The sequence below is a fragment of the Phyllostomus hastatus genome, unplaced genomic scaffold, assembly GCF_019186645.2.
Source record: "Phyllostomus hastatus isolate PE091 unplaced genomic scaffold, TTU_PhHast_1.1 phas_contig_62, whole genome shotgun sequence".
NCBI lineage: Eukaryota > Metazoa > Chordata > Mammalia > Chiroptera > Phyllostomidae > Phyllostomus > Phyllostomus hastatus.
Genome location: NW_025333921.1, coordinates 286,713 through 312,968, shown reverse-complemented (window position 1 = coordinate 312,968; position 26,256 = coordinate 286,713). Strand labels below are relative to the sequence as shown.

Genomic DNA, 26,256 nt, shown 5'->3' with positions numbered 1-26,256 from the left:
TTTTTCAGAAGATTTCTAGTTGTGGGTACTTAATTTTATAAGAATAGTATAAAACATTTTATTTTTATAAAATTACAGAAAGAACTCTTTCTAAAAGTTGGTTATAAAAATTAATTTGTTTTTAAGTATTTCATTCCTGACCCTTAGATCCAAATACTTTGCCTCACATTCTGGCATTTTCTCTAACTTCATCAATAATAAAAAATGTAGCTATAGTGGAATAGGTCTAAAAAGTAGTTTTTTAGGACAGAAGGAGAAATGTAGGTGTATATGTAGAATACAGAGGGGGAGGCACTGTCAACCTTCCTGCTAGAAAGTTCTAAAATATAAAGTAAATAACTTTTATAAAGTAAAATTGATTGTATCTAAACTAATAATGAACAAAATTAGTATTCTTATAGTGCTTTCTAAGTTCAAAATTTGACTGCTCATTTCTCTTGCTAATATCTACATTCATTGCTTAGAGATTGTCCAAGACTCTTTTTTACAGCCTTAAATGAATACAATTGCTATTATAGACACCAGAGAAATCCTGTTTTACGATTAAGAGATAACTATCACCTGACAACTCTAAGTGCATTTATACTCTTAACTCATTGGAAACAGATACAGGCAAAGTAATATTACATTATTTATTATTTCTCAGATGTCAGCATCCCAAATCTCACAACTATTTCTTGATTGGTCATAGTTGAAAACATTTTATAATACGAGTTGCCACATGATTTCTGTGCTACAGTAACTTACATTTTGGTGAGTGACACAAACACAAAGGGCACATAACAAAACCATTCTACTGAAAATTCAAACCACTTTTGAGATTACATACAATTGTACAGTTTATACTAGTCAGTGACACAGAAAATGAGTGATAAGATGGTAGCTCTAAGGGAATCAAAGTGAAGTAAAAAGGTTTTTTAAAGAACAAGGCAGGCTTGCACATGTACGTAGGTAGGCCAAAAGAAAGGAACTGAGGTCTTCCGGCCACGATGGAGGCATAGGTAGACACACTATGCCTCCTCACACAACCAAAAGAAGGACAACAACAATTTAGAAACAAAAAACAACCAGAGCTGACAGAAAATTGAACTGTATGGAAGTCCGACAACCAAGGAGTTAAAGAAGACATATTCATCCAGCCAGTAGGAGGGGCGGAGATGGGCAGCTGGACAGAGAGGACTCACCGCAAAGCAGGGGCTGGTGGAGCGGGTAGTCCCATATTCGCACGCAGATAAACCGGGAGGAACAGCTGGGGAATGAAACAGACTGATCAACCCAGGGCCCCAGTGCGGGGAAATAAAACCTCAAACCACCGATTGAAAATACCTGTGGGGGTTGAGGTGGCAGCAGGAGAAACTCCCAGCCTCACAAAAGAGTTCGCTGGAGAGACCCACAGGGTCCTAGAATGTACACAAGCCCACCCACATGGGAACCAGCACCAGAAGGGCCCACTTTGCTTATGGGTAGTGGGGCAAGTGACTGAAATCCAACAGAGAGTGGAGTGAGTGCCATTTTTCCCTGTCAGACCTTTTTCCCACATACAGTGTCACAACACAGCAACATGGTTTGCCCCGCCTGGATGAATACCTAAGGCTCTGCCCCTCACGACATAACTGGCACATCAAGATAAAAAAAAAATGGCCCAAACGAAAGAAGAGATCAAAGCTCCAGAAAAAATACAACTAAGCAACAAAGAGTTGGTCAATCTATCAGATACACAGTTCAAAACACTAGTGATCAGGATGGTCACAGGATTGGTTGAGTATGGTCACAAATTAGATGAAAAAAATGAAGGCTATACTAAGTGAAATAAAGGAAAATGTACAGGGAACCAATAGTGATGGAAAGGAAACCAGAACTCAAATCAACAGTGTGGACCAAAAGGAAGAAGGAAACATCCAACCAGAAAAGAATGAAGAAACAAGAATTCAAAAAATGGGGAGAGGCTTGGGAACCTTCAGGACAACTCTAAACGTTCCAACATCCGAATTATAGGGGTACCAAAAGGAGAAGAGAAAGAGCAACAAGTGGAAAAGTTATTTGAACAAATAATAAGTACTACCCCATTCTGGCAAAGGAAATTAACTTCCAGGAAGTCCAGGAAGCTCAGAGAGCCCCAAAGAAGTTGGACCCAAGAAGGAACACACCAAGGCACATCAGAATTACATTACCCAAGATTAAAAATGAAGGAGAGAATCCTAGAAGCAGCAAGAGATAAGGAGACAGTTGTCTACAAAGGAGTTCCCATCAGACTGTCAGCTGATTTCTCCAACGAGACCTTACAGGCAAGAAGGGGCTGGAAAGAAGTCTTCCAAGTCATGAAAGGCAAGAACCTATATCCAAGATTACCCAGAAAAGCTTTCATTTAGAAAGGAAGGGCAGATAAAGTGCTTCTCAGATAAGGTCAAGTTAAAGGAGTTCATTATCACCAAGCCCTTATTTTATGAAATGTTAAAGCGACATATATAAGAAAAAGAAGATAAAAAATATGAACAGTAAAATGACTGCAAACTCACAGTTATTAACAAGCACACCTAAAACAAAAACAAAAAGAAACTAAGCAAACAATTAGAACAGGAACAGAACCACAGAAATGGAGATCACATGGAGGATTATCAACAGGGGAGTGGGAGGGGGAGAGAGGGGGAAAACGTACAGAGAATAAGTAGCATAGATGGTAGGTAGAAAATAGACAGGGGCAGGGTACGAATAGTATGGGAAATGTAGAAGCTAAAGAACTTATAAGTATGACACATGGACATGACTAAAGGTGGGGATATGGGTGGGAGAGGGTGTGCAGGGTGGAGGGGAGTGAAGGGGGAAAATGGGACAAGTGTAATAGTATAATCAATAAAATATATTTTTTTAAAAAAGGAAGGAACTACAGTGGGGGAGGTATTGAGAAAGAGGTCTTGGGATAAGGTCCTGGAGGGTGAAAGAAAGGTGATCAAAGGCACAGATACAGCCTTGGAAAGAAGACAATAGGGAAGGAAAAAAGGGTGGGGTGAGAATAAAAGATAATTGGATTCAGAACAGAAGTCATATTGAATGGCCCAAATATTATAAATATATTTGGAGGCAAAGTGAATGTTGAGAGCAAGATAAGACTAAGAAGGGAATATCAGGTTGGAGGCTTGAGAAAAATGAAAAGAGGCTTAGAAAACTTGTGTAGGGATGTTCAATAGAATGTCAACTTAAGATGACCTAAAATGGAGTTTAACATGTCTGTGAAGGCCCTACGGCTGGAGAGCATATTTCTGTAGTATCTTGCAGTGATAGACCAGGAAGAAGCAATAGAAAAAGCAAACAGTGGGGGTTACTTATGATGGAACAGAGAATTATTCTGGAGTGCTGTTGAATACTGGTGAATATCTTGAGCATCCAGGTGCTTCCACTGGGAAAGAACATCAAGGGATTTATTTATTTAGCAAATGTTAATTACTTACTGTATACCCATAAACTTCAGTAGCTTTTGTTATCTTATTTCTGGAAACAGTTTCCTAATTTATAGCCTCAATCCTGATTTCTCTTTTGGTTTCAGAGCCCAGTCTTTCAATTGCCCTGTAGGACATCTTGGCTTTGGTGGTCCATATCTAAAACAGAATGCTTCATCTTTCTCCTAAACCTATCTCTGTACCTGATTACCTCATTTCTGTTAATGATGTTATTAGCTTTCTAGTCTCCCAGGTTTGAAACTTTTGAGTCATCTGTGCCATTTCCTCTTCTTAATGTGTCATCAAGTTCTGTCACTAAATACAGGTGTACCTTGGAGATATTGTGGGTTCAATTCCAGACCATCGTGATAAAGCGAGTGTCACAATAAAATGAGCTGTAATCTTTTTTGCTAGTGTAGCAGCATCTTGCCTTCAGTTTGTAAAAAAAAAATGCAACACCTGTGAATCACAATAAAGTGAAGTGTGGTACAATGAGGTATGCCTGTATTTCCACTGAAGTATTTCCCCAGCTTTTCTTCCTTGCCATTGCCAAGGTGATACACGCTGTTGTTGTTCTGTGCCTGTATTTCTCTGCCTTCTCAACTGGTTTCCCTGCCTCCAGGCTCTACCCAATCCAGTCAGTTTTACATACCACACCCAGATTAATCTTTATAGAATGTCAGTTTGATGAGTCATTCCTCATCTCAAAAATCTTGAGGAGCTGTGGTAGAGTCTCTAAGAAAACAGAAAGACCCTAGAGGAGCTCACATTCCAGTGGGAATGGGTGCAGTTAACCAGAGAGAAGGTGAAGCTGATTTACAGAAGGCTTCCCTGAGGAGTGACCAGAGAAAAGAACAGATGGGGAAGAGAACTGGGAAACCCCAAGGTTTAGGGAGTAAGTTGTGGAGAAAGAGGTGATGCCAAGGAGACTCTGGACAGTTCAGAGCAGGAGGAGAACCAGGGGAGAGTCTACCACAGAGGTTAAGGCAGGAGAGGATGTCAAGGAGCAGAATGAATAAGATGGACTCTTACCTGGTGAGTCTTGGATTTGGCAATTAGGGAGACAATCAAGAGCAGTTTTAGGGGAGCATTAGATAGCTGAGGTGGCTAAGAAAGGACTGGGAGGCAAAAAGGTCCAATTAAGAGCTTTTATTTGAGGTGGGACACTTCGATCAGGTGGGCTGAGTACAGGCAGACTAAAGCAGTGGGGGAAAAGGTAGGAGGATTTTTAAGGGTGTGTGGCAGACCCCCAGGGAGGGTGGCTCATCCTGCTGATCAGCCCCAGGTGTCCTGGGTATAGGTGTTTGTAATATCCTCTCACCAGGGATGGCTGATTCAGGAACAGAAAGTCCAGGAGATTTATGAGCCTTGCCTCTGGGAAAAGCTGGAGGGACAGGGGAGGGGCAGTGAGGATTCAACTGGTTTCCAGCAGGATACTAGCGGCTATGCCTCAGTTGCTTCTGGTAATAGGGCACCTTCAGGTCAGGTATTTAGCCGGTGACGCAAACCAGGTTCTTTGTTCCAGCATACTTGGTGACTTAGATCCTCCAGGTCCCAGTACATTCTAACAGGGAGTATAGGGAGGCTATAGAGGGATGAGAAATAAAGCAGAAACAAGGGACATAGGTTTCCTTTTTTAATCTTTGTTGAGAGAAAAAGAACCTGCTGAAGATAGAGATGTACTTAATTTTTACCCCCACAGTGAAAGAGGCTTGCACTAGATTACAGCCCAAGGGCAGAGATCTCAGTGGTGAAGGGGAGCTTGATACTAGAGGGACATTGACTGATGGAGCAAGATCCCTAAGTAGGTCTGAGGAGACAGACTCTAATGAGGGAAAAAAGTCTTTGTCCATTTATAATAATTTCTTAATGCATATATGCTGATATTGACTATATATATTTTCATTGTGTGTGGTTAAGGTAATGATGCATTATGAAATGATTAGATGAGTTTTTGCAACTTGAAAGGTAGCAGCAGGATAAATCATTACAAAAAATTCTAGGAGTTCCTAATAACCTCAGGTTGAAAGAGCAAAATCATTCCCTAACATTCAGAGGTATCTTTTACTATTGCCATGAAAATCAGCTGAGGATTAAGAATATTTTCTGACTGCAACTGGACGTATTAGTTTTCTATTGCTGTTCTAACAAATACCAGAAATGTAGCGGAGGTCAGAAGCCCAACACAGGTCTCACTGAGCAAAAATAAAGGTATACACAGGACTATGTTTTTTTCTGGAGGCCTCTAGGAGAGAGAATCCTTTCCTTTGCCTCTTTCAGCTTGTTTTTAGAGACCAATACATTCCTGGGTCTCTTCATTCCAACTCAGCAACCCCTCGTAATTCTCTAACTTTTCTTCAGTTATCCCATCTATCTCTAACCACAGCCAGGCAAGGTTCTCCACTTTTAAGGATTTGACTGATTAGATTGGGCCCACTGGGGATAATCCAGGCAAATCTCCCCATCTCGAGGTCCCTACCCTTAATCACATCTGCAAGTTTCTTTTGCCAATATAAGGTAACATACTCACAGGTTCTGAGAATTAGACCACAGACATCTTTGAGGTCTATTACTCTGCCTACCACACTGGAACTCGGGGTGTGGTCTCTATTTTAAGAGGGAAGTTTGAAATGGGAAAAAGAAAGATGTCTACTATTGGGGAATTTGGTTTTTGCACTTGAAATGGGTAAGATGCTTGTTCTGGTAGGTAAACTGATTCCTAGGTGTCACGTATGTGGTGTCTAGATGCTATGAAGTTATTGAGAAACAGTTTACTGGTAGCTTAGAGAGAAATTAATCTCTCTTTCAATAAAAAAGATAACATTTTAGTTGTGCTAAGAAAATAAGAGATGGGTATTTTGACCTAAGCATTTAGACTAGAGAAATTAGGGTATGAGTGTGACTCCTGGTTTCTAAGTGTGATGATAGCAACAGAAATAAAAGAGAAAACTGTAACTGTTTTATAGGCTCCTGTAGCATTAGAATATGTTTCACTAAGAAGTCTTACATTAGAATTTAGCAACAATATGTTCAGTACTGGGTTCTGAATTTCAACTATCTTAATTCTCTCTCTTCATCCATAATTGCCTAGTTGTCTATGGACACATGCATTGAATATGATGCTAGTTATTGGTATCAAAATTGATAATACCACAAGAGCTAACTGGTAAAAAAAGATATGGTCCTAATTATGATACCATAAATTGGATATTATAAATATTACAAAAATATTATAAGAAAAATGAAATTCAATAGTCTTTTAATAACAGGATTTGAAAGCCTACTATGTTCCAGGCATTGTAGTAAATATGTTTTAAAGATTTAAAAAATTGTGTAGTAATATTTAAAATGGTATCTGATAGTAGGTTATAGCCTGAACCATATGAGATGACAAATATATTAGTGCAACTTTTCTCTGATAGCTATTTTACTATGCACAAACTAAAACTTAAAAATTAGTTTTGTAGTTGATAAAAATAAGAAAAAGAATCCTGTAATTCATATTTTAAAACCTACTTATAGGTTTTATAGGACTTATTTTTTAAAACAATAATAAATCTATTTGAACATTAGTAGGATTTGTTCTGTAAATTGGTATATAACTAGTCATTAGCAGAAGCGATCTAGAGAGTTTTTTGGAAATGTTTAATCTAAATTCTTTTTCCATGTTAAAATGACAGTAACCATCCGATTCTATTTATTTCACTGTAATCAAATTAAATTTGCATTTTATATATCCATCTAAACACTCGTCTATCCAACAAATGTGTATTGAATTCTTGTCATTGGAAAGGCACTATGCTAGGTCCTTTAAAATATTTAACACAGACATATTTTACTTTGTATTTGCAATCCTAAACCCAGTTGTGAAAGACTTCATTACATCAGCTATCTGTCCTGACCTGCCTCTCTACCATCTAATCTCTGCATCTTAAAAATTTTCATCCATCTTTCCACAATTGAAAACCTCCGTTTCATCCCTGTCTCCAGGCATCTGTGTTCCCAGAGACAACCAGTATGTTATTTTCCTGTATTAGCCTTTCAGGTGCATTTTATGTATCAAGCAAATATGTATATATTAAACCCCATACATAGTTTTCTGCATTTTGCTCTTTTTAACTTCCTCATTCTTTCTTATGTCTTCATACTATTCCATTGTATGGCCATATCATAATTTATTTAATTATGGACATTTCCATTAATTTTAATATTATGCTATTCCAAAGTAAACAGTCTCCTATTCAGAAATTTACAGGGTATCTTTCTAGAGATTGAACTTCTGTGTGCACTTATAATTTGGCATAAATATTGCCAATTTGCCCCTTATAGAGGTTGTGCCTTTTCCCCCGAACTTAGGAAACATATGATGGTGATTTCTGCAAATCTAAAGGATGAAAAATGTCATCTCAATGTAGTTTTAATTTATATTTCTTTTATTATGAATGAGGTTAAGAATCTTTTTCAGATATTTTTAAAGCCATTTGTATTTCCTTTTCTTTTTCTCTTGGGTTACCATGATTTATGATTATTTATATAATAGGAAAATAAGAAATTATTTGTACATTAGGGAAATTAGCCCTTTGTTAGTGAGTGGCAAATAATTTTTTCCCAGTTGATATTTGCCTTCCAAGTTTGTGGCAGCTTTTGTTGTGTAGAAATTTTTATTTTTATTTTATAGAGCTATCTTTATGAATTCTGGACTTTGTTATATTTAGGCTTTACCCACTCTGAGATAATTCTTCATAGTTTCCTGTAGTACTTTTATGATTAACAGACATTCTTAATCATCACAAGTTCTAAATTGTTTAATGCATAGGATCAAGTTCCCTGTTTCAGTTTATATCTGAACTATATTAGCAAATCATTCCATGGAAATATGGAATAGCAATAAGGAGCTTGGACTCTGGAGTTGATAATTTGAGCTTTTCTGTTTCTCGCTGTATAACCTGGGCTATATGCTACTTAACCTCTCTGAGCCTTTATGACTTCATCTGTAAAGTGGAAATGATAAATAGTACTTAGTTTATTGTGAGAATTGCATGAGGTGTTTCATTTAAAGCCCTTAACATAGTGCTTGATAAGCTGGAAGCATTCATTAAATGTAAACTATTACTGTGATCATGATGATGGCCATAGACTGTTCTTTCAACTCCTACTACCATGCCATAATTCATTATTTTAGTCACAAGGGGCTGAATTAAAAAATGCATTCCAAATTTGCTAACATTACCACTTCAGCATTAACAATCCAATCTCCTCTAGAGAACATAGTAGTTCTCTACCATGGCAGTACATTAGGATCACCTGAGTAGAATTTTAACATCCAAATGTGTAGGTCCCTACCCCAGAGAGTGTTTTAATTGGTCTAGTGTGTAGCCCAGACATTATCATTGTTCCAAAACCCCTTTGGTGATTTCAATGGGCAGCTGAAATCTAGAATCTCTATCCTAATACTAGGCCAGTGATTTCAGATATGAAGGGAAACATACTAAGTGCTTCTAAGAAACAATATATAGAAATCTTTTATAGTAAAATGCCATGAACTATTTTGGAAAATATTAAAGAGAATACAGACGGTATCAGAGATATTGAAGAAGAGAGTTACAAAGTTAAAGATATTCCTTGTATGTATTTATAAGACATCTTTCTCAGGAGACCTTAGGGTAGCTTTGAATACTTTTATAATTGCTACTTCAAAGTAAGGGACAGTAAGTGTTTATATTTGTTAGATGTGTTAACTGAAGAATTTAATATTCTTACTACCCCCATTGCTTTCCTGGATAAGACTCAAAAATAACTTATTTCTAAACATGAATAATATATCTTATTCCCTTACACATTTAGCAGTTTAGGAAGGATTTGGATTGGTATTTTAGCTCATTTATAGATACAATATGAGTAGGATACATGAGAAAATAGATATTACTGAATCCAAAGAAAAAGCAGCATGGTCTAGCAGGGGCATCTAACCTTTTGGTGTCTCTGGGCCACACCGGAAGAAGAGTTGTCTTGGGCCACACATTAAATATACAACACTAACATACACTGATGAAAACAACAACAAAAAGGTTTCAAGTAAGTTTACCATTTTGTGTTGGGTCACAGTCATAGCTATCCTAGGCCGCATGCAGGTGGCGGACCGCAGGTTGGACACCCCTGAGAGAAACTGGACAAGGAGTCAGAAGGCCAGGAGTCAAGTTCCTGAGCTTCAGTTTCCTCAGCTGTAAAATGAGAGATGAGTTCCTAAAGGTTTCTTTCAGCTGTCTCACCAAGTGACCTAAATAAAGCCTTTCTTAGTAGAAAATAGAAAAAGATTCCCGTTCAAGTTTTTAAAATATACATAGCTCACAGTCCTGTTTTGTCGTTAGCCATGTAAGGCAGTATACCTTCTCAAGCATTAAACTGTCTTGATGATGCTAGATTAATACATGTCCTGCCTAAGTAGCGTATTTAAATTTTACATTTGATTATGGGTCATTGGTATCTTCATCCAGGGGGGTAACTAATGTACGAGTATATCCAGAGGAGTGTACTTTTTTGAGGCCAGGATACATTTGTACTGTATTCCTCACATGAGCTAATGCAGTGCCTTGGCAGATAAAGGAGCCTGACAAATGTTTAATTGAATGAAGGTGCTAAAAATTATTTTATTTTTTCTGTGATACTGTACCGTTCAGTTTGCATTATAGTATTTCAAATTTTTTTACACCATCCTATTACACAGTTATATTTGACAAGTGTCCTTTACTTTCTGAACACAGCAATGAGCTTTTCACTCTCCAAAGCCTAGAAGTAGTAATTAATAAGGCAAGAAAGTAATCATGATACCAAAATTAAAAAATAATGTATTCAGTAATATTTTGGTAGTAAATGTGTAGGATAACTTAAAGAGAAGTGGTATTTTGAGGTAGCATAGATATACTATCAATTTGGTCAAGTATTGAAAACACATCAAAACTAAACTTTTTAACATATTAATTATATTTTGATTTTTAAAGATAATTTATTGGCTGTTAGCTTTAGATTATATAACACTTTAGTTTAAAATGATTTAATACACAACACTTAAATGTATATCCAAGTAGTTTATATATTATTGCAGAAGCAATAGGAAAATAATATTGTTTTACTGTATACATGAAGAGAATTTTTAAAGTGAATTTTTAAAAATTGTTGTTCAAATAGTTTTCTGTCTTTTACACCCATCCCAGCCAACCCCCCCAGCCCTCCCCACCTCCCTCCCATTTCCACCCACATGTTAATTACAATTTACTAAACTTATTCTGAGTTAACAAAGAACAACTATGTATATAACATTTATCAAATGTCATAAATCATTAAAATGCATGTAACTCAGAATTGTGATATGATAGTATTCAAATGTGAGTATAGTAGAAGGGAAATTGAGTATGACAGTAGTTTGATGAAGTAAAATAAAATTTCAATTTTTAAGTTAGTATAAAAATACAATAGTTTAAAAATGTGTACTTAATAAAATAAACATCATTATTTTTAATAACAAAATTACTTTAAGTTTATCAAATAGTGATATCTAAGAAATATAAATACTATCCATTCAGAGGAAATGTCATGCTTTTAGCTTAATAGTTAAGCTGGGATTTTGAATTGTGAGAATGTTTTAATAGTGGTTGAAAATTGTTAATTCTCCTTGTCCCCTTTTTGAGTCTACCTTCTGGTAACTCTTGAGACTTGGATAAATTCCTTACATTTTCAGCTCCAATGTTCACATGTACTTAATTAGAAGATGCAAAGATAATCCCATATTGTTTCTATAACTATGATAATTTCACAGTATTGGTAATTAGTTACATTCTTTGTTGGATGACTGTTCTTCAAACTTACTGTCTTCTAGACTTATTCTTTCATGTTAGTCTGCAAATAAGCAGCTGTCGAGGGCAATAGCAAAAAAAGACCATTTAAAACAAAGCTGGCAAACATTTGGAGTTATTTGTAGTTTCAAAAATTGTTTTTAATTCAAGTCATATGTTATATGCATTAAAATTCACTTCACAAATGAAAATTACAAATATGGAAAAGTTGCTTTCAGGGAAATTTCACTAGTAAATTCATAATCTTTAAAATTCTGAGTGAATTAAATATTGACCATTTGCAAAACATTTTCACGGTGTATTCTAGACATTACTCTTTAAAGGTGTGTTTTTTTAATTTTAAATATTTGGGGTTAGGGTGTCCAATAAGCATGACATTTTCTAATGTATAGTTTTTTGGTCTTTTTCTCCGCTGTACCTTTGAACTGCCCTAAGTATTAAAGAAAACTGCTGTCAACAAAGTTATTTTCTTTTCAAGATGGACGTTTACAAAAGCAAAATATTGTTTCAGACACGAGAATTCTAATTTTGAAGATCAAAATACTTTTTTTCGTATTCTTCATTCCATGTTTAAAATATAAGTTAAATCTTAATTGTAATGGTTTTCCCATCATGTAATAAGCGATGGTGTCAGACTTGATGATGAAGGCTTTACTTTGTTAGCCCTGTGTTTATGAAACCCCAGCGCTTTCTCTAGATCTTTTGGCTGATAATCTCAAACATGGAGGATGCTTCTGATTCTTCACAAGGGGTTGCTCCATTAATTAATAATGTAGCTCTCCCAGGCTTTCCGCCGTCTCTTCCTGTATCTATGACAAGCTGTAAAAGTCATCGAGTAGCCAATAAAAAGGTAGAAGCGAGAAGTGAAAAGCTCCTCCCAACAGCTCTTCCTCCTTCTGAGCCGAAAGTAGATCAGAAACTTCCCAGGAGCTCGGAGAGGCGGGGAAGTGGCGGTGGGACGCGATCCCCCGCGCAGAGCCAGGCCGTGGCAGCTGGAGAAGCGGCGGCTGGTGGCGAGGCGGGGCCCGCAAGAGGCGACCCCCTGGGAGGACAGAGCCTCCCCTCGCTGCCCTTGTAGCTGAGAAGGTGGAGAAGTGGCAGTCGGCGTGCTCGCAGGTGAGGGGCTCTGTGTGGTCCACTCGGGAGCTGGCCAGTGCCGGCAAGGAAGTGTAGGCGAGCCGGGGAACAAAGCGGAGGGGTGCCGGGGTCCTTCCGCGGAGAGCTGCCTTGCGGCACCGGGTCTGCCGGCTGCTCCCCGAGCACGTTGTGAGCTGGCGGCGGCTGCGGGCGGGGAGCTGGTGCTGGGGGAGGGGGCCGCTGGGGGAGGGGGCCTCGGCTGCTCCCGCACCGCCGCCGCCAGCCCTCCGCGGGGTGTCCCGCCCCATTGTGAGCCCGCAAACCGGCGTGCGGAGGTGGGGCGCGCGGGGAGGGCAGAGGCTGCGGTGGTTCAGCTTGCTCAACACCCAGGCAGCGACAGGAGCGACCTCGGCTCAGGTGGCAGCCGTGGAGTGTCGGTCACACAAAAGACAGTCGAGCTTCCCCGGCGCGTGGACCGGCCCATGCCACCGCCGATCGCTCTCCACCTTACCGGCTTTCCTTTCCCTCCAATTTTGATAGGGAAGCGGGGCGGACGCGGGCGGCCGAACGTCAGAGTGAGTCCGTGGTCGGACAGGAGATGCCGCTGCTACACCGAAAGCCGTTTGTGAGACAGAAGCCGCCCGCGGACCTGCGGCCCGACGAGGAAGTTTTCTACTGTAAAGTCACCAACGAGATCTTCCGCCACTACGAGTAAGGACCGAGCCAGCGCGCGGGGGAGGGGGAGGGGGAGGGGGAAGGGGGGGCGGGTTGCGAGTGAGTGTGGGGCAGACTCCCTCCCCAGCGTCCTTTTGTCTCTTTCCCTTTCCTCCAGCCCAGGCTTCTGGCGGGGAGACTTGAAAGTGCCGGGTAGCCGTGGGCCTTCGTTTCTCTAGTTCCTGACCCCGACCCGGTGACTTCGAGGGCCCCCCGGGCGGCCCGACAGGCAAGGGAGCACGTGGGGTTGAGCGGGCAGGGGCGCAGAGGCTGGGGTCCCGGTGTGGACTGCCTCTAGCCGCGGCTGCCACCCGGCTGCCCGGCGGGGGAAACTCCCCGCCTCGCCCCTCCCCGCTGCGGCCACACGCGTACTCCCGGGCCAGTTCCGGGATCCCCGCCCGGCAGCGGAGGGGATCCCCGCTCGGGTCAGTGGCAACGGGCAGCCGTCCCCCGGCCCGGAGAGGGAATCCCCGCCCCCGGGGCCAGGAAACCGCCGGGCTGGGCGTCGTTTTCTCGGACTGTTGTGGAGCCTGACACTGAAGCTGCCTAGGGTAGAGGCGGGAGGGAGCGGAGTTGCGAGTCGGGGAAGGAGGAGGCTGGCCTCGGGCTCTGGAGCCCGAGACAAGACTGTCCCCAGCGGCCTCCGGTCCGGTGCGGCTAGGCCTCGGAGTTTGGGACGCGAGCCTTGTGCTCTGTCACCGCCTCTCCTGGGTGACTAACGCCCGGTCTCGGGGAGCCCAGCGTCTCCGCCCCGGGAGACCGGGTGAGGAAGGAGTCGGGGCTGGGCGGGGGAAGGGGAGGAGTAGAGAGCAAGGCCCCGGGCGCACCGGGTTTTCACTTTCGCGCTGCGCTGAGGGGCAAGATGGGAGTTGGGGGGAGGGGGTTAAGACAAGTTCAACGCCAGCCTCAGCCAGCCTCTTTATCCCCTTGCGCATGTGGGCTGCCTGACATGTGCCATTCGCTATTGTTTTGATAAGAATCCGGAGCTGCTGCGTGTGTAGTTCCAACCCCTAAATTTTCAGTCCTTCGCCTGGTTTATCCCAAGAGATCCTGTTGTCCTGCTATTTGAAGCACCAAACAGGGAGGTGCTTCAGGGATCCTGTGTTTTAAACACAGTATCTCCAAGAGAGAACCTGAATTGATAATCACTAAAACAGCCTGATTCTCTCTCTTTTTTAAATGTTTTATCCTCTCCATTCAGAAGGAATCCTTTGTGACTGAGAAACCAAGTGTTACAACAACCAAATAAATTGTGTGTTAGACGCATCTTTTCCGAGTGGGGACTTGATCCAGGGAGTGCTTTTAGCCAAACTGCACCTGTCTGAGAAATGAATACATAAGAAAGTTAGAAAAGTCAATTCCTTTGAGCTGTTAAGTAAGCCTTTTTCTTCAGCTCCACGGAAGGAGTTACACAAGAATATGTTAGATCTAGAGAAGTTTTTCAGCAGACACTACTTTAAAATAGGAGTGCACATCTTACTCTGCTCCTGTACAGACTTGTTTTATTACTTGTAGCTACTTAAGTGAAGTTGGATTAGGTAACTTGACAAGGATGGTGCCTTATTTCTTTTTAAAATTTAAGTTAAAATCGTTGGTAATAATTCCAAAAATTTTTAACAAATGTACTTAAGAGTACTAACAAAATATGAAACAGGCTTAGATTTCATACTGCTCTGTCCTTTGATATAAGCAATCTTTTTAAGAGGTTCTTCTCAACTTTATCAGGGAGACCGAACTTGGATGTTATCTTTTTTAATTGAATACCTTTAATATAATTTGGTTCTTGATGATTTACTTAATCATGGAGAAATCTGAAATGCTGAAATAAAGGAAGAGATTTTTGGTATTTCCAATCTACTACCTTCCATTAAGATTAAGGAACTGTGTCTTTTGTAGCCTTATGACATTGTTTTGTTTTTTTTTAAACTTTTTTAATATCTGCTGATGTGCTTGGGTTTTGGGAAATTACAAGCAGTTCAGGAGATCTGATTTGGGAGCAAAGATATTTAATCATTTACCTTAAACAAAGCAGAACTACTGGTATTCTTGGGTATTAATCTTTAGGACTTTGAATTGGCAAAATTGGAAAAATGTAATTGTGTTAAATTTTGTACTTTATCTTTCTCTTAGATAATTATAAAGAGACCTTTACAAAAAATGTTTTCTCAGTGGATGGTATTGTATATGGTTGTCTGCAGTGTTGTGATAATCTGACCCTTGCCACAAGTCTGGAGAAATGAAGGAAACCTCTGTTTTCACTCATTCATTAAATCACCAGTTGGTTTATGTGAATTTGTTTGAAGATTATCCTTTATTATCTTGAATTTCTTCTATATTTGTCTGCAGACCCCTCTGCTCACCTATTTGCTCGTTTTTGGTTTTTGTTTTTTTGTTTTTATTTCTTGACTGTAACTTTCTCTGCAGTCAATCTCAGAGATGTTCTGTACCACCCAGCCTTGTTCACTTCCCAACACAATGCAAAGTACCTTTTACCCTTAATTCGGGTTAGTAGAGGTTGCTAGTGACGGTTTAATAGCCACGTACTTTTCTGTCTTTATCTTACTTAATATTATAGTCTCACACTTCCTCCTTTGTGCGTCTAGGCAGCAGTGATCACCCCCTCCATTTTATCTAGTCTAACATCTGCTGTTAATGCACTGCAATGCATTGTATTTGTTGCCTCACATTTTCTCTTTTCCTAGACCTTGAATTCTTCAAGACAGGAACTATGACCAGGATAGATCTTTAGTGATTTTGTAATACAAACTCCTTTATTTTGTTTGTTTGAACTACATGCTCTTTAACTAATTGCTAACTCTTGTTTCACCTGCTTTTCATAAGTAAAGACGACTTGTTAAAAGTAGCACATTAACTGTAGACAAATGCATAAAGTGCAAAAAAATGAAATTGGTCAACTATTTTACAATGTAGAGAAGAATTAACTTAAAATGGATTAAAGACAAATGTAAGAGCTGAAGCCATAAGACTCCTAAAAGAAAACATAGGTGATGCACTCCTTGATATCAGTTTTGGTGATGATTTTTAAAATTTGACATCAATAGCAAAAATAAACAGTGTGATTACATCAAACTAAAAAGCTTCTGCATAGCAAAGGAAATCATCAACAAAAATCAAAAGGCAACGTACTGAATAGGAGAAAATATTTGCAAATCATATGATAAGTGGTTAATATCCAAAATATAGAAAGAACTCATACAACTCAATAGCAAAAAAACGTACAATCCAATTAAAAAATGGGCAGAAGATCTGAATAGATATTTTTCCAAAGAAGACATACCAAGGAACATGAAGAGATGCTTTAAATCATTAATCATTAGGCAAATGCAAATCAGAACTGTAATGAGTATCACCTAACACCTACTAGAATAGCTGTTTTCAAAAGGAATAGAAATAACAAGTACTGGTAAGGATGTAGAGAAAAGGGAACCCTTCTGGTGGGAATGTCAATTGGTGTGACTACTATGGAAAACAGTATGGAGGTTCCTTGAAAAAAATTAAAAATAGAATTAACCATAGGATCTACCAATTCCACTTCTGAGTATCTATGTGAGGAAAACAAAAACATTAATTGGAAAAGATATATGCATCCCTTGCCCTGATCAGTGTGGCTCAGTTGGTTGGGCCTCATCCCATGAAGCAAAAGGTCGCAGGTTTGATTCTTTGTCAGGGCACGTGCCTGGGTTGTGGGTTCAGTCCCCAGTCTAGGTGTGTGTAAGTGGCAACCGATTGATGTCTCTCTCATCAATGTTTCCCTTCTTCTCTTTCTTCCTTCCCCTCTAAAAATAATTTAAATCTTTTAAAAAAAGAGACAGGCAATCCCCAGTTCATTACAATATTATTTACAATAACCAAGATATGAAAACAACCTAATTGTCCATTAATGGTGATAATACACTGGGATAGCTTTTTCCACCAGGTGGTCTTTAATCCTCAAAAGGCTAAGCTGGGCTTCTTCACCTGCTGGTCTCAGGGTTCTAACAGGGTGAGAGCAAGTCTCTCAATGTCATTTCTATATTTTGTTGGTCAAGGCCAATATCAAGGCCAGCCCAGATTCAAAGAGTGGTAAAAGAGACTCCACTTCTTGTAAGAAGAGTATCCAAGTCATATTTTTCAGGAGCCTGCATACCTTCAACCCTTTTTTGCAAACAGTCTACCACAAAAGCACTTGATCAGATTTCATACTTAGGTCATCAATCATGATTGGATATTTGGATGTTCCCTGATTAGTTCTTCAGTTGATCCCTCTTCCTATCCCCCTTCCCAGTAACGAACTTTCTCTTCAAAGATTCTCAAGTTTTTTATGTGTTCCTCTGATGTTGTTCCTCTACCATACTGATGATTCTTCTGTGTATTCTATCTTACCTTATTTAATTTTCATATTGACTGCTTATGAAAGATATTACTTGCATTTTACAGAAGGGGAGCTGGGTTCAATAAGCTTGTGTAACTTAACCCAAATTCACATTCTACAGGTAGTAAAGCTGAGATTCAAACAGTTTTCTCTCCTTTCCATTCACAGATGCACTTTTCATGTCTAAATACAGAAAAAAAAGTTAATGACTGCCAATGAGAATACATTTGTTTATTTTTTAAAAAAAATATTTATTTACATATTATTTTCAGACAGAGGGGAATGGAGGGAGAGAAACATCAATGTGTGGTTACCTTTCACACACCCCTACTGGGGACCTGGCCACAATCCAGGCATGTGCCCTGACTGGGAATCAAACCAGCAACCCTTTGGTTCACAGGCTGGCACTCAATCCACTGAGCCACACCAGCCAGGGCCATTTGTTTATTTTTGACACCATACTTTGGAGAGTTTTTAAGATGCTGAGATAATTTGTCCCTATAATGAGAAATGAATGTGTATAACACAATCACATATGTGCTATGGGAATCAGTATAATGGGAGCATAGAAAATTGAGCTGGTAACTACTGTGGAGTGAGAAAACCCCAAATTAGGAGAATCAGAGCTGTCAAGACACATTCTCTCTAGGCAGAGAATGCTCTGAAGAATACTTTTTAAGCAGAGAAAACTATAATAAAAAGGCACAAAAATATGAATTTGCAGTTCTTTTGAAATTCACCTTTTTCATGTTCATTATTGTTAAGCTAGGACATTTGTTAACCTAGTATAAAGTTTCACTTGTTGATTTCTAGTTACGGTTTTATTCTCCAGATTTAAAAACTCTTTATTGCCATAATGTCATCTGCAGCTTTTAGGAGCCTGCCTTGTATGCTGTCATTATTTAAGTCTATCTGGTAGCACTAAGTAAAATGCAAAAGTAATATTTCATTAGTTTTTTAAAAACTAAACTTTACATTTTTAAATACTCAAAAAATTTTTTTCTGATTATTTATTAGGTTGGCCAAAATGTCCATTTAGTTTTTTTCTGTAAAATAAAAGACACATTTTTCATTTTCACCAATAACTTTATTGATTTGGATATTTTGAGTATGTCAGCTATCTTCCACGTGGTATAACGTTGATTGTTCTCAATTAATGTTTCCATTTGATCTCCATCAACTTCAGCTGGTCTACCTGACTGTGGCACATCATCCAATGAGAAATCTTCAGTTCAAAACTTTGCAAACCTCTTTTGACATGTTCGATCAGTCACAGCACCTTCTCCTTACACTGCACAAATCTTTTTGTGTGTGTGTTTCAGTTGTGTTTTTAACTTTCTTAAAATAATAAAGCATAATATGTCAAAAATGTTACATGTTTTTTATCCTCAATATTAAAATGGCTGCACAAAAATTCACCAATTTTGATAAATATTTAAAAAATGCTCACTGATGTGACAGCTGTCACAATACAATAACAAAATTGTTTTGAATGAAGTTAAAGACAACTAAGTGCTACTAGAGCCATCTTATGGGAAAAAAATCAAACTTTTTGGCCAACCCAATAATAATCTATACCAGCTTAAATGTATATTCATTAAAAACAGTACTTTGTATTTTATCAGTTTTTACTTACAATAGTAAAATGTGCTTGTAAAAGTTTCCTTTTATAACACAGAAATTGAATAAGCATGGTAACCTACCCTCTTAGAGCACAGGTGGCAAACACAAGGCCGGAGAGCTGCCCTCCACCTTGTTTTATCAGTTGTTTCTACTCGGCAGCCAAGCTCTCGCTTAACTATTAAGGAGTAGTTACATGTATACAGTCCTAAAATTACATTCCGCCCTTTGAAGGCAACCACCAGGCTGATGTAGCCCCTGGTGAAAATGAGTTTGACACCCCTGCCCTAGAGTTTAGTATTATTAATAAAATCCTACATATTTGAGTGGGTGTGATGAATGAATAAAGAGCAGAATTAAAAAGTGGGAGAAAGTGAAGGTAATGTTAGAGATGGGGCCATGCTGGTAGGGGGTGATGAATAGGAAAAATTCCCCTGCTTTTCCCCTTGCATTAAAATTGCCATTGTGTTAGTATGCTGTCCCGCTTCCCTCCCCCCTCTCCTCCTGTGGGTAGGTCTTTGTGTACAGCAGGGCTATAATATAACAACAGCTTTGTAGAGTAGATAGACACAAAGGAAACAAACAGTACAAACACTTTGCAGGAGGTGGTGGCAACTTGCTGTAGTAGGGCAGCTGTAAGTCACTGGTTACTGACTATCCAATTTTTCTGCCTGGCAACATAGTTTGGTAGAGATTTCCGGCACTTGTGCCATTGCCCTCCTTGTTATTTTGAATAGTGTTAACAAGCATAGTGTTTATTGCAGCTCAGTATATAGTCTGTTCCCCTGCATTGGGACCTAATACCTGTACACCAAATACCTCAGGCTACCAAATACTGATATGCTTTGGCTAGAGCTGTGCTATCCAATACAAGAGGCATTACTTGGCACAAAGGTTAATAATAACTTGAAATGTATCAGAATAAAGATGTGCAATAATGCCCTGGCTGATGTGGCTTAGTGGGTTAAGTGTCAGCCTGTGAACCAAAGTGTCACCAGTTCAGTTCCCAGTCAGGGCACATGCCTGGCTTATGGGCCAGGTCCTCAGTAGGGGGCACACGAAAGGCAACCACACATTGATGTTTCTGTCCTTTCTCCCTTTCTCTCTAAGAATAAATAAATAAAATAAAAAAGAGATGTGCAATAAGTTTAAGGTATATACTAGACTTTGAAGACCTGGTATCCCCAAAATGGGGATAATTCAATATTGATTAATAATTCAATATTGATTACATACTGAAATGAAATTATTTTGGGATATATTGGGTTAAATAAAAAAGTATTTTTTAAAATGTTGCTACTAGAACATTTTAAACTATATGTGTGGCTAACATTCTATTTCTGTTACCACTGTTTTAGAGACTAATATGGAAGATGTCTACATTTGAGGTTTGTTTTTCTTAAATAGTACTATAGTTTAAATTATTAGAAGTATACATATTATATTATGCTATGTGTTGGCTTGAGAAGCTAAGTGTTAGAGATATGTTTGTTTCTATAGAAAAAAGTTTTAAAATCTACAAAGTTATCTAAGTGAACTGCAGTTTTAGGCAGTAAAAAAATTAAATAAAACCTCTTTCAAGATCTATCCATCAGTTTATTCTGCACTATTAATAACCACCTATTGGATATGTCTGTTGCCTCCCTTTTAGCTAGTAAGTTTTTGATCTGACATAGATTTTCTTGCTTATAAGAACCAGATTATATTCCTTTTTTTTCTCTGGCATTTCTTGCTTTGACTCTTACGTTTTCTTTATGACCCTAACTCTTCGGTGTCACTGCCTTCAAAACAGATTCTAGTATTTCTTGATCTTTTTTGCTTGCTTCTCCTCCTCCCTTCCTCTGAATTCCTGAAGGATAGCTGCCTCTGTCTTATAAAGATAATCACTTTTTACTTTGTATTTTAATACTGTATATCCATTATGTGCTCTACTAAAGGGTACATACTTCAAAAGGATCTTTGTACTGAATTAGAGTCATGTAACTTGACTTGTATTCTATCTCTTTAGATCTCATTTGTGTTCAAGTATGATTAGTTTCCTTCCTTCCTTCCTTCCTTCCTTCCTTCCTTCCTTCCTTCCTTCCTTCCTTCCTTCCTTCCTTCCTTGTTCTGCAGAGAGATATACAAATGAGACTATCCTAATGGGATTACCCAAATCTGTGGAGATCAGAGTACTACAGGAATAGACTAAACAGATAATAGTAACCAGGAAGTAAACACCTAGCAGTTTCAGTACTTTTTAGAATAATGGGAGAAGGAAAGAGGGATTTCTGGAAGAAGAAAAAGGTAGAGGATGGTAAAATATATTGGTTACATATAATTATTGCAAAGTAGACCAGAGTATAGATAAGGGAAATACACATATCTTACCATTTACAGGCAACTATTATTAACCTTTTTACATATATCTAACCTCTTGTATTTGCAAAATATGTTTATTATAAAAATAATACAAGTACATGATCATTATAAAAATTCAAACATAGAGAACTTCCTGCCAAATGGAGGCATAGGTAGATATGCTTTGCTTCCTTACACAACCAAAAGAAGGATAACAACAAATTTAAAAACAAAAGCAACCAGAAGATTGAACTGGATTTTCTGTATGAAGTCCGACAACCAAGGACTTAAAAGAAACATCTATCCACACTGTAGGAGGGGCAGAGATGGCAGCCAGGACAGAGAGGACACGCAACAAGGCAGAGGCTGGCAGACCAGATGGTCCCACGTTCTCGAGCAGATACACCGGGAGGAACAACTGGGGAGAGAGACAGACTGAGCAACCCAGGGTTCCAGCATGGGAAACTAAAGCCTTAAAACCCCTGACTGTAAAAGTCTGTAGGGGGTGCAGGGGAGGGAGAAACTCCCAGTCTCATAGGAGAGTCCACTGGAGGGGCCCACAATATCCTAGAATGTACACAAGCCCACCTACCTGGGAATGAACACCTGAAAAGGCACAATCTACTTGTGGGAAGTAAGGGAAGTGACAAAAAGTGGGGAGAGACCCAAGCAAGTGGCATTCCCTTTCTGACACCTCCCCCACATACAGGACCACAACACAGAGGCAATGTGGGTTACCTCACCCTGGAGAATACCTAAGGCTCTGCCCCTTACAATGTAGCAGGTGTGCCAAGACAAAGAAGTATGGCCTAAATGAAAGAACAGCTCAAAACTCCAGAAAAAGAACTAAGCAATGAGGAGATAGCCAACCTATCAAATGCAAAGTTCAAAACACTGGTAATCAGGATGCTCACAAAAATGACTGAATATGTTTGCGATATAGAGGAAGAAGTGGAGGCTATGCAAAGTAGAATAAAGAAAAAATAAACAGGGAACCAACAGTGAAGGGAAGGAAACCAGGATTCAAATAAAAGATTTGGAACAGAAGGAAGAAATAAACATTCAACCAGAACAGACTGAAGAAACAATTAAAAAAAGGAGAAGGTTAGGAACCTCCAGGACAACTTTAAGAAGATCAAAACTTTGAACAGTGAAATGACAACAAACTCACAACTATCAACAACTGAACCTAAAAAACAAAAACCAAGTAGACAACTAGAACAGGAACAGAATCACGGAAATGGAGATCACATAGAGGGTTATCAGCAGGGAGGCATTGGGGAAAGAATGGAGGGGGGAGGTACAGGGAATAAGAAGTATAATTGGTAGGCACAAAACAGACAGGGGGAGGTTAAGAATAGTATAGAAAATGGAGAAGCCAAAGAACGTATATGTACAACCCATGGACATAAACTAAGGGAGAAGAAATGCTGGAGGGAAGGGGGCTGCAAGTTGGAGCGGGATAAAAGGGAAAAAATGGGACAATTGTATAGCATAATCAATAAAATATATTTAAAGAAATTCAAACATAAAAATATTTAGTATAACAAATTTTCCTTTTCTTTCCTTCCCAATTGTTCCCTTTCTCCATAGGGAACATCTCTTTATATAGTATTTGTATAAATATACACATGTTTATTTTTATAATCAATGTATATGATATTGTGTTATTCAATGGTTTGAGTTTTTTCTACTCAGTACACCTGAGAAATGTTTCCAAATTATAGATCTCTTGCATTTAAAAAGTGACAAAATAGAATTTTTTTAAAGAAGTGCCCTTATTTTAAAATTCCAGTAATGCAGAAAAGGACTGAGTAGAATGGTCGCCTATTCCAATCCCTGCTCTGTAGCTGCCACCTTGATTTTTGTATAACATTCCAGAAATTTTTTATGTTTCCCTAGGTTCTCTTTTTCTTCCTTTCTTTTTTTTTAATTCTAACACAAATAAGACCATATTACTTTATATATATAAACTTGAAAGTTTTTTGCTATTAACATTATTTAAGAACTCTCTTTATTCTGTTTAATGACTAATTTTTCATCATATGAAGTACTATACTGTACTTAACCTTTCTCTTATTGTTAGATGCTTAGATTTCCCAGTTTTTCACTATTATGTTAAAGTCTTTTAAAAGTCATATTAAAAAAATAAATAAAAATAAAATTCACAGTTAAGCTCTTGAATTAATTCCAGTGTTCTGATGGCTTTGGAACAATAAACTTAAAAATTAGAATGTGCCCTGGCTGGTGTGGCTCAGTGGATTGAGCGTCAGCCTGTGAATCATGAAGTCACAATCAGGGCACATGCCTAGGTTGCAGGCCAGGTCCCCAGTGTGGGGCACATGAGAGGCAACAAGACATTGTTGTTTCTCTCCCTCTTTTTCTCCCTACCTTCCCTCTCTAAAAATAAATAAGTAAAATCTTTTTTTAAAAAAATTTGAATGAAAAGGAAATGTTGAGTTTATTTTTAGTTGCACTTCCAGTTTCAAAACTGATAGAAATCAAAGTTTAATTTTGGCTGAATATACTTTTAAATTGCAAAATATCAATGTCTGGTTTAAATATACTCTTTCTTAGGTTTGTATTAATGTGTAAGTTCATCAGTTACTAAATCCTTATCTGAGTTCTATGATTCTATATAAATTTTTGCAATAGAGGCACAGCTGTTTATCAGCTTCCAATGTAAAATTTGTGAAATGATAGGTAATGGATTTTTATCTTTATTTTTTAATTAGTGACTTTTTTGAACGAACCATTCTGTGCAACAGTCTTGTATGGAGTTGTGCTGTGACGGGTAGACCTGGACTGACCTATCAGGAAGCACTTGAGTCAGAAAAAAGAGCAAGACAGAATCTTCAGAGTTTTCCAGAACCACTAATTATTCCAGTTTTATACTTGACCAACCTTACCCATCGTTCACGCTTACATGAAATTTGTGATGATATTTTTGCATATGTCAAGGATCGATATTTTGTTGAAGAAACTGTGGAAGTCATTAGGAACAATGGTGCAAGGTAAAGTACTTTTAATTTTTTTCTTTTGATAATGTATAGTCCACATTGCTTAAAATTCAAAACACACAAAAGGCTGAAATGAAGAAAGCTTCCCTTTTACTACCCTTCAGCTTACCCTGTTGGCCCTCCCCACAGAGCTTTGGTGTTAGCAGTTTCTTGTGTATTTTTCTGAAGCTAATTTGTATATAAACAACCAAAAACATGTATATGCACAGTCTCCTACCCCCTTTAAATGCAAAAGGTAACATACTATAGGCTAGACCTTTTCACTTAAAATATCTGGAGGGCCAAACTATTGCTTTATAAATCACCTTCCTTCTCTTTTGTATTTACTGTATAATAAGATCCATTATATGTAAATTTCATCTTTATTTAAAAGTTTAAAAATATTTGATGAAGATATCTACTGTGTTCTCATTATATTACATGATAGTTTAAATATATCTGTTTTTCTTGCTGGTTTCAGTGGCTCCTTTGATGAGGACTGAGTTTTATGTACTTCACTAAGATCTTTTTTTAACTCAGGTCTTCAAGAAAAAAAGATCTTTTTATGTATGAAAATTTAAAATGATATTATAGCCTTCTTTACTTTAGTGCAGTGACTATAAAATGTTTTTTGACTGTTTCTTCCCTCTCTTTATTGACCTGAATGCAGTTTTTTTCCTACATTTTAAACTCTAGCAGTCAGAAGTTATTTAATTATGTTCTTTATTTTATTTTGGAGAATCATCATGAGCTTGTATGTAATTTCAGAATATCTTAAAATACTATGATCCATTTGAGTTGTCAAATGCTACTATACATAAATCTTAAAAAGCCAAGAGATGTTTTCCTGGCTGGGTCACTCAATTGTTTAGGGCATCATCCCGACACACCCAAGGTTGTGGGTTCAATCCCTGGTAAGGGCACATACAAGAAATCAACCAATGAATGCATAAATAAGTGGAACAACAAATCTACGTTTCTCTCTCTAAAAACCGAAGAATGTTTTTGAAGCCAAGAAATGTTTACATTAAGATCTAAATTTGTTTGGATTTGACTTTGATAGATAATTGGATAATTTTTTTATTAATTGTAGAAGCAATGAATGGTAAAATTGAAGAATTTTTATGTCTAGTGACTTTTGGAAAAAAATTATATCTTTATTTTCAGGGGAGAGATTAACATGTCACCAGTAATCCCACGAAAAACATATCCTTTTAAAAAGAGATCAAATTATAATACTATTTTGGAGTATGTTTTATGGTTTTTGGTGATCCATTTATAAAACAAATTTTTGTGTTTCAATCTACAGTATATCACCAAAAGGAATAATTGGACCATGTTAGGGTAGCAAGACAGCTTTTTTTCTCCCTGTAGTCATTGTTTTTATTGGACTTATGCTAAAAGTATTTTCTAATTTACAAATCACTGGGATGCATTAAACTTTAACATTAGGACTATAGCTTACATCTGGAAATGTAGTGGTGCATTGTGTTTTGCACAGTTTTGTTGTTGTTGTACTTTAAAAGTGGACTTTAGGTAGTTGTAGCTGTTAACAGTAGTAGACTAGGATGCATTGCAGAAGTAGGAAATCTGGGAATCATAATTTTATTGATTATTATTCATCAGGAAGCATACCTCTTCTTGCTTAAGAGGTATTTAAATTATAAAATATAAGAAATTGGTATTTCTCTGCAAACTTTGACTTAATTTTTATAATATGCATTGGCCATTCTTAATCTTTGTGAGGGAAAGGAGAAATTATAAGAGACTCTGACTTTCTGCCTTTGGCAACTGGATGGATGGTAAGATGCAGAAGCCCCAGGAAGTAGTATTATGAGTCTAGCCAGCTC

At 38.2% G+C, this 26,256-nt stretch overlaps 1 protein-coding gene across 2 annotated transcripts in view; it reads left to right on the top strand.

Moving 5' to 3' along the window:
• The first annotated feature begins 12,191 nt into the window (after positions 1-12,191).
• The window catches only part of BAZ1A (bromodomain adjacent to zinc finger domain 1A), an 84,677-nt gene continuing 70,612 nt past the window's right edge, over positions 12,192-26,256 (top strand). The window contains exons 1-3 of one of the 2 annotated variants that reach the window (XM_045848534.1): positions 12,192-12,400; positions 12,902-13,072; positions 24,143-24,421. In XM_045848534.1, coding sequence (XP_045704490.1) covers positions 12,960-13,072; positions 24,143-24,421 — 392 coding nt within the window. In that variant the 5' untranslated portion in view covers positions 12,192-12,400; positions 12,902-12,959. Of the gene's footprint in view, positions 12,401-12,901; positions 13,073-24,142; positions 24,422-26,256 lie in introns of those variants that run through there. The other variant, XM_045848533.1, reaches the window with a different exon arrangement.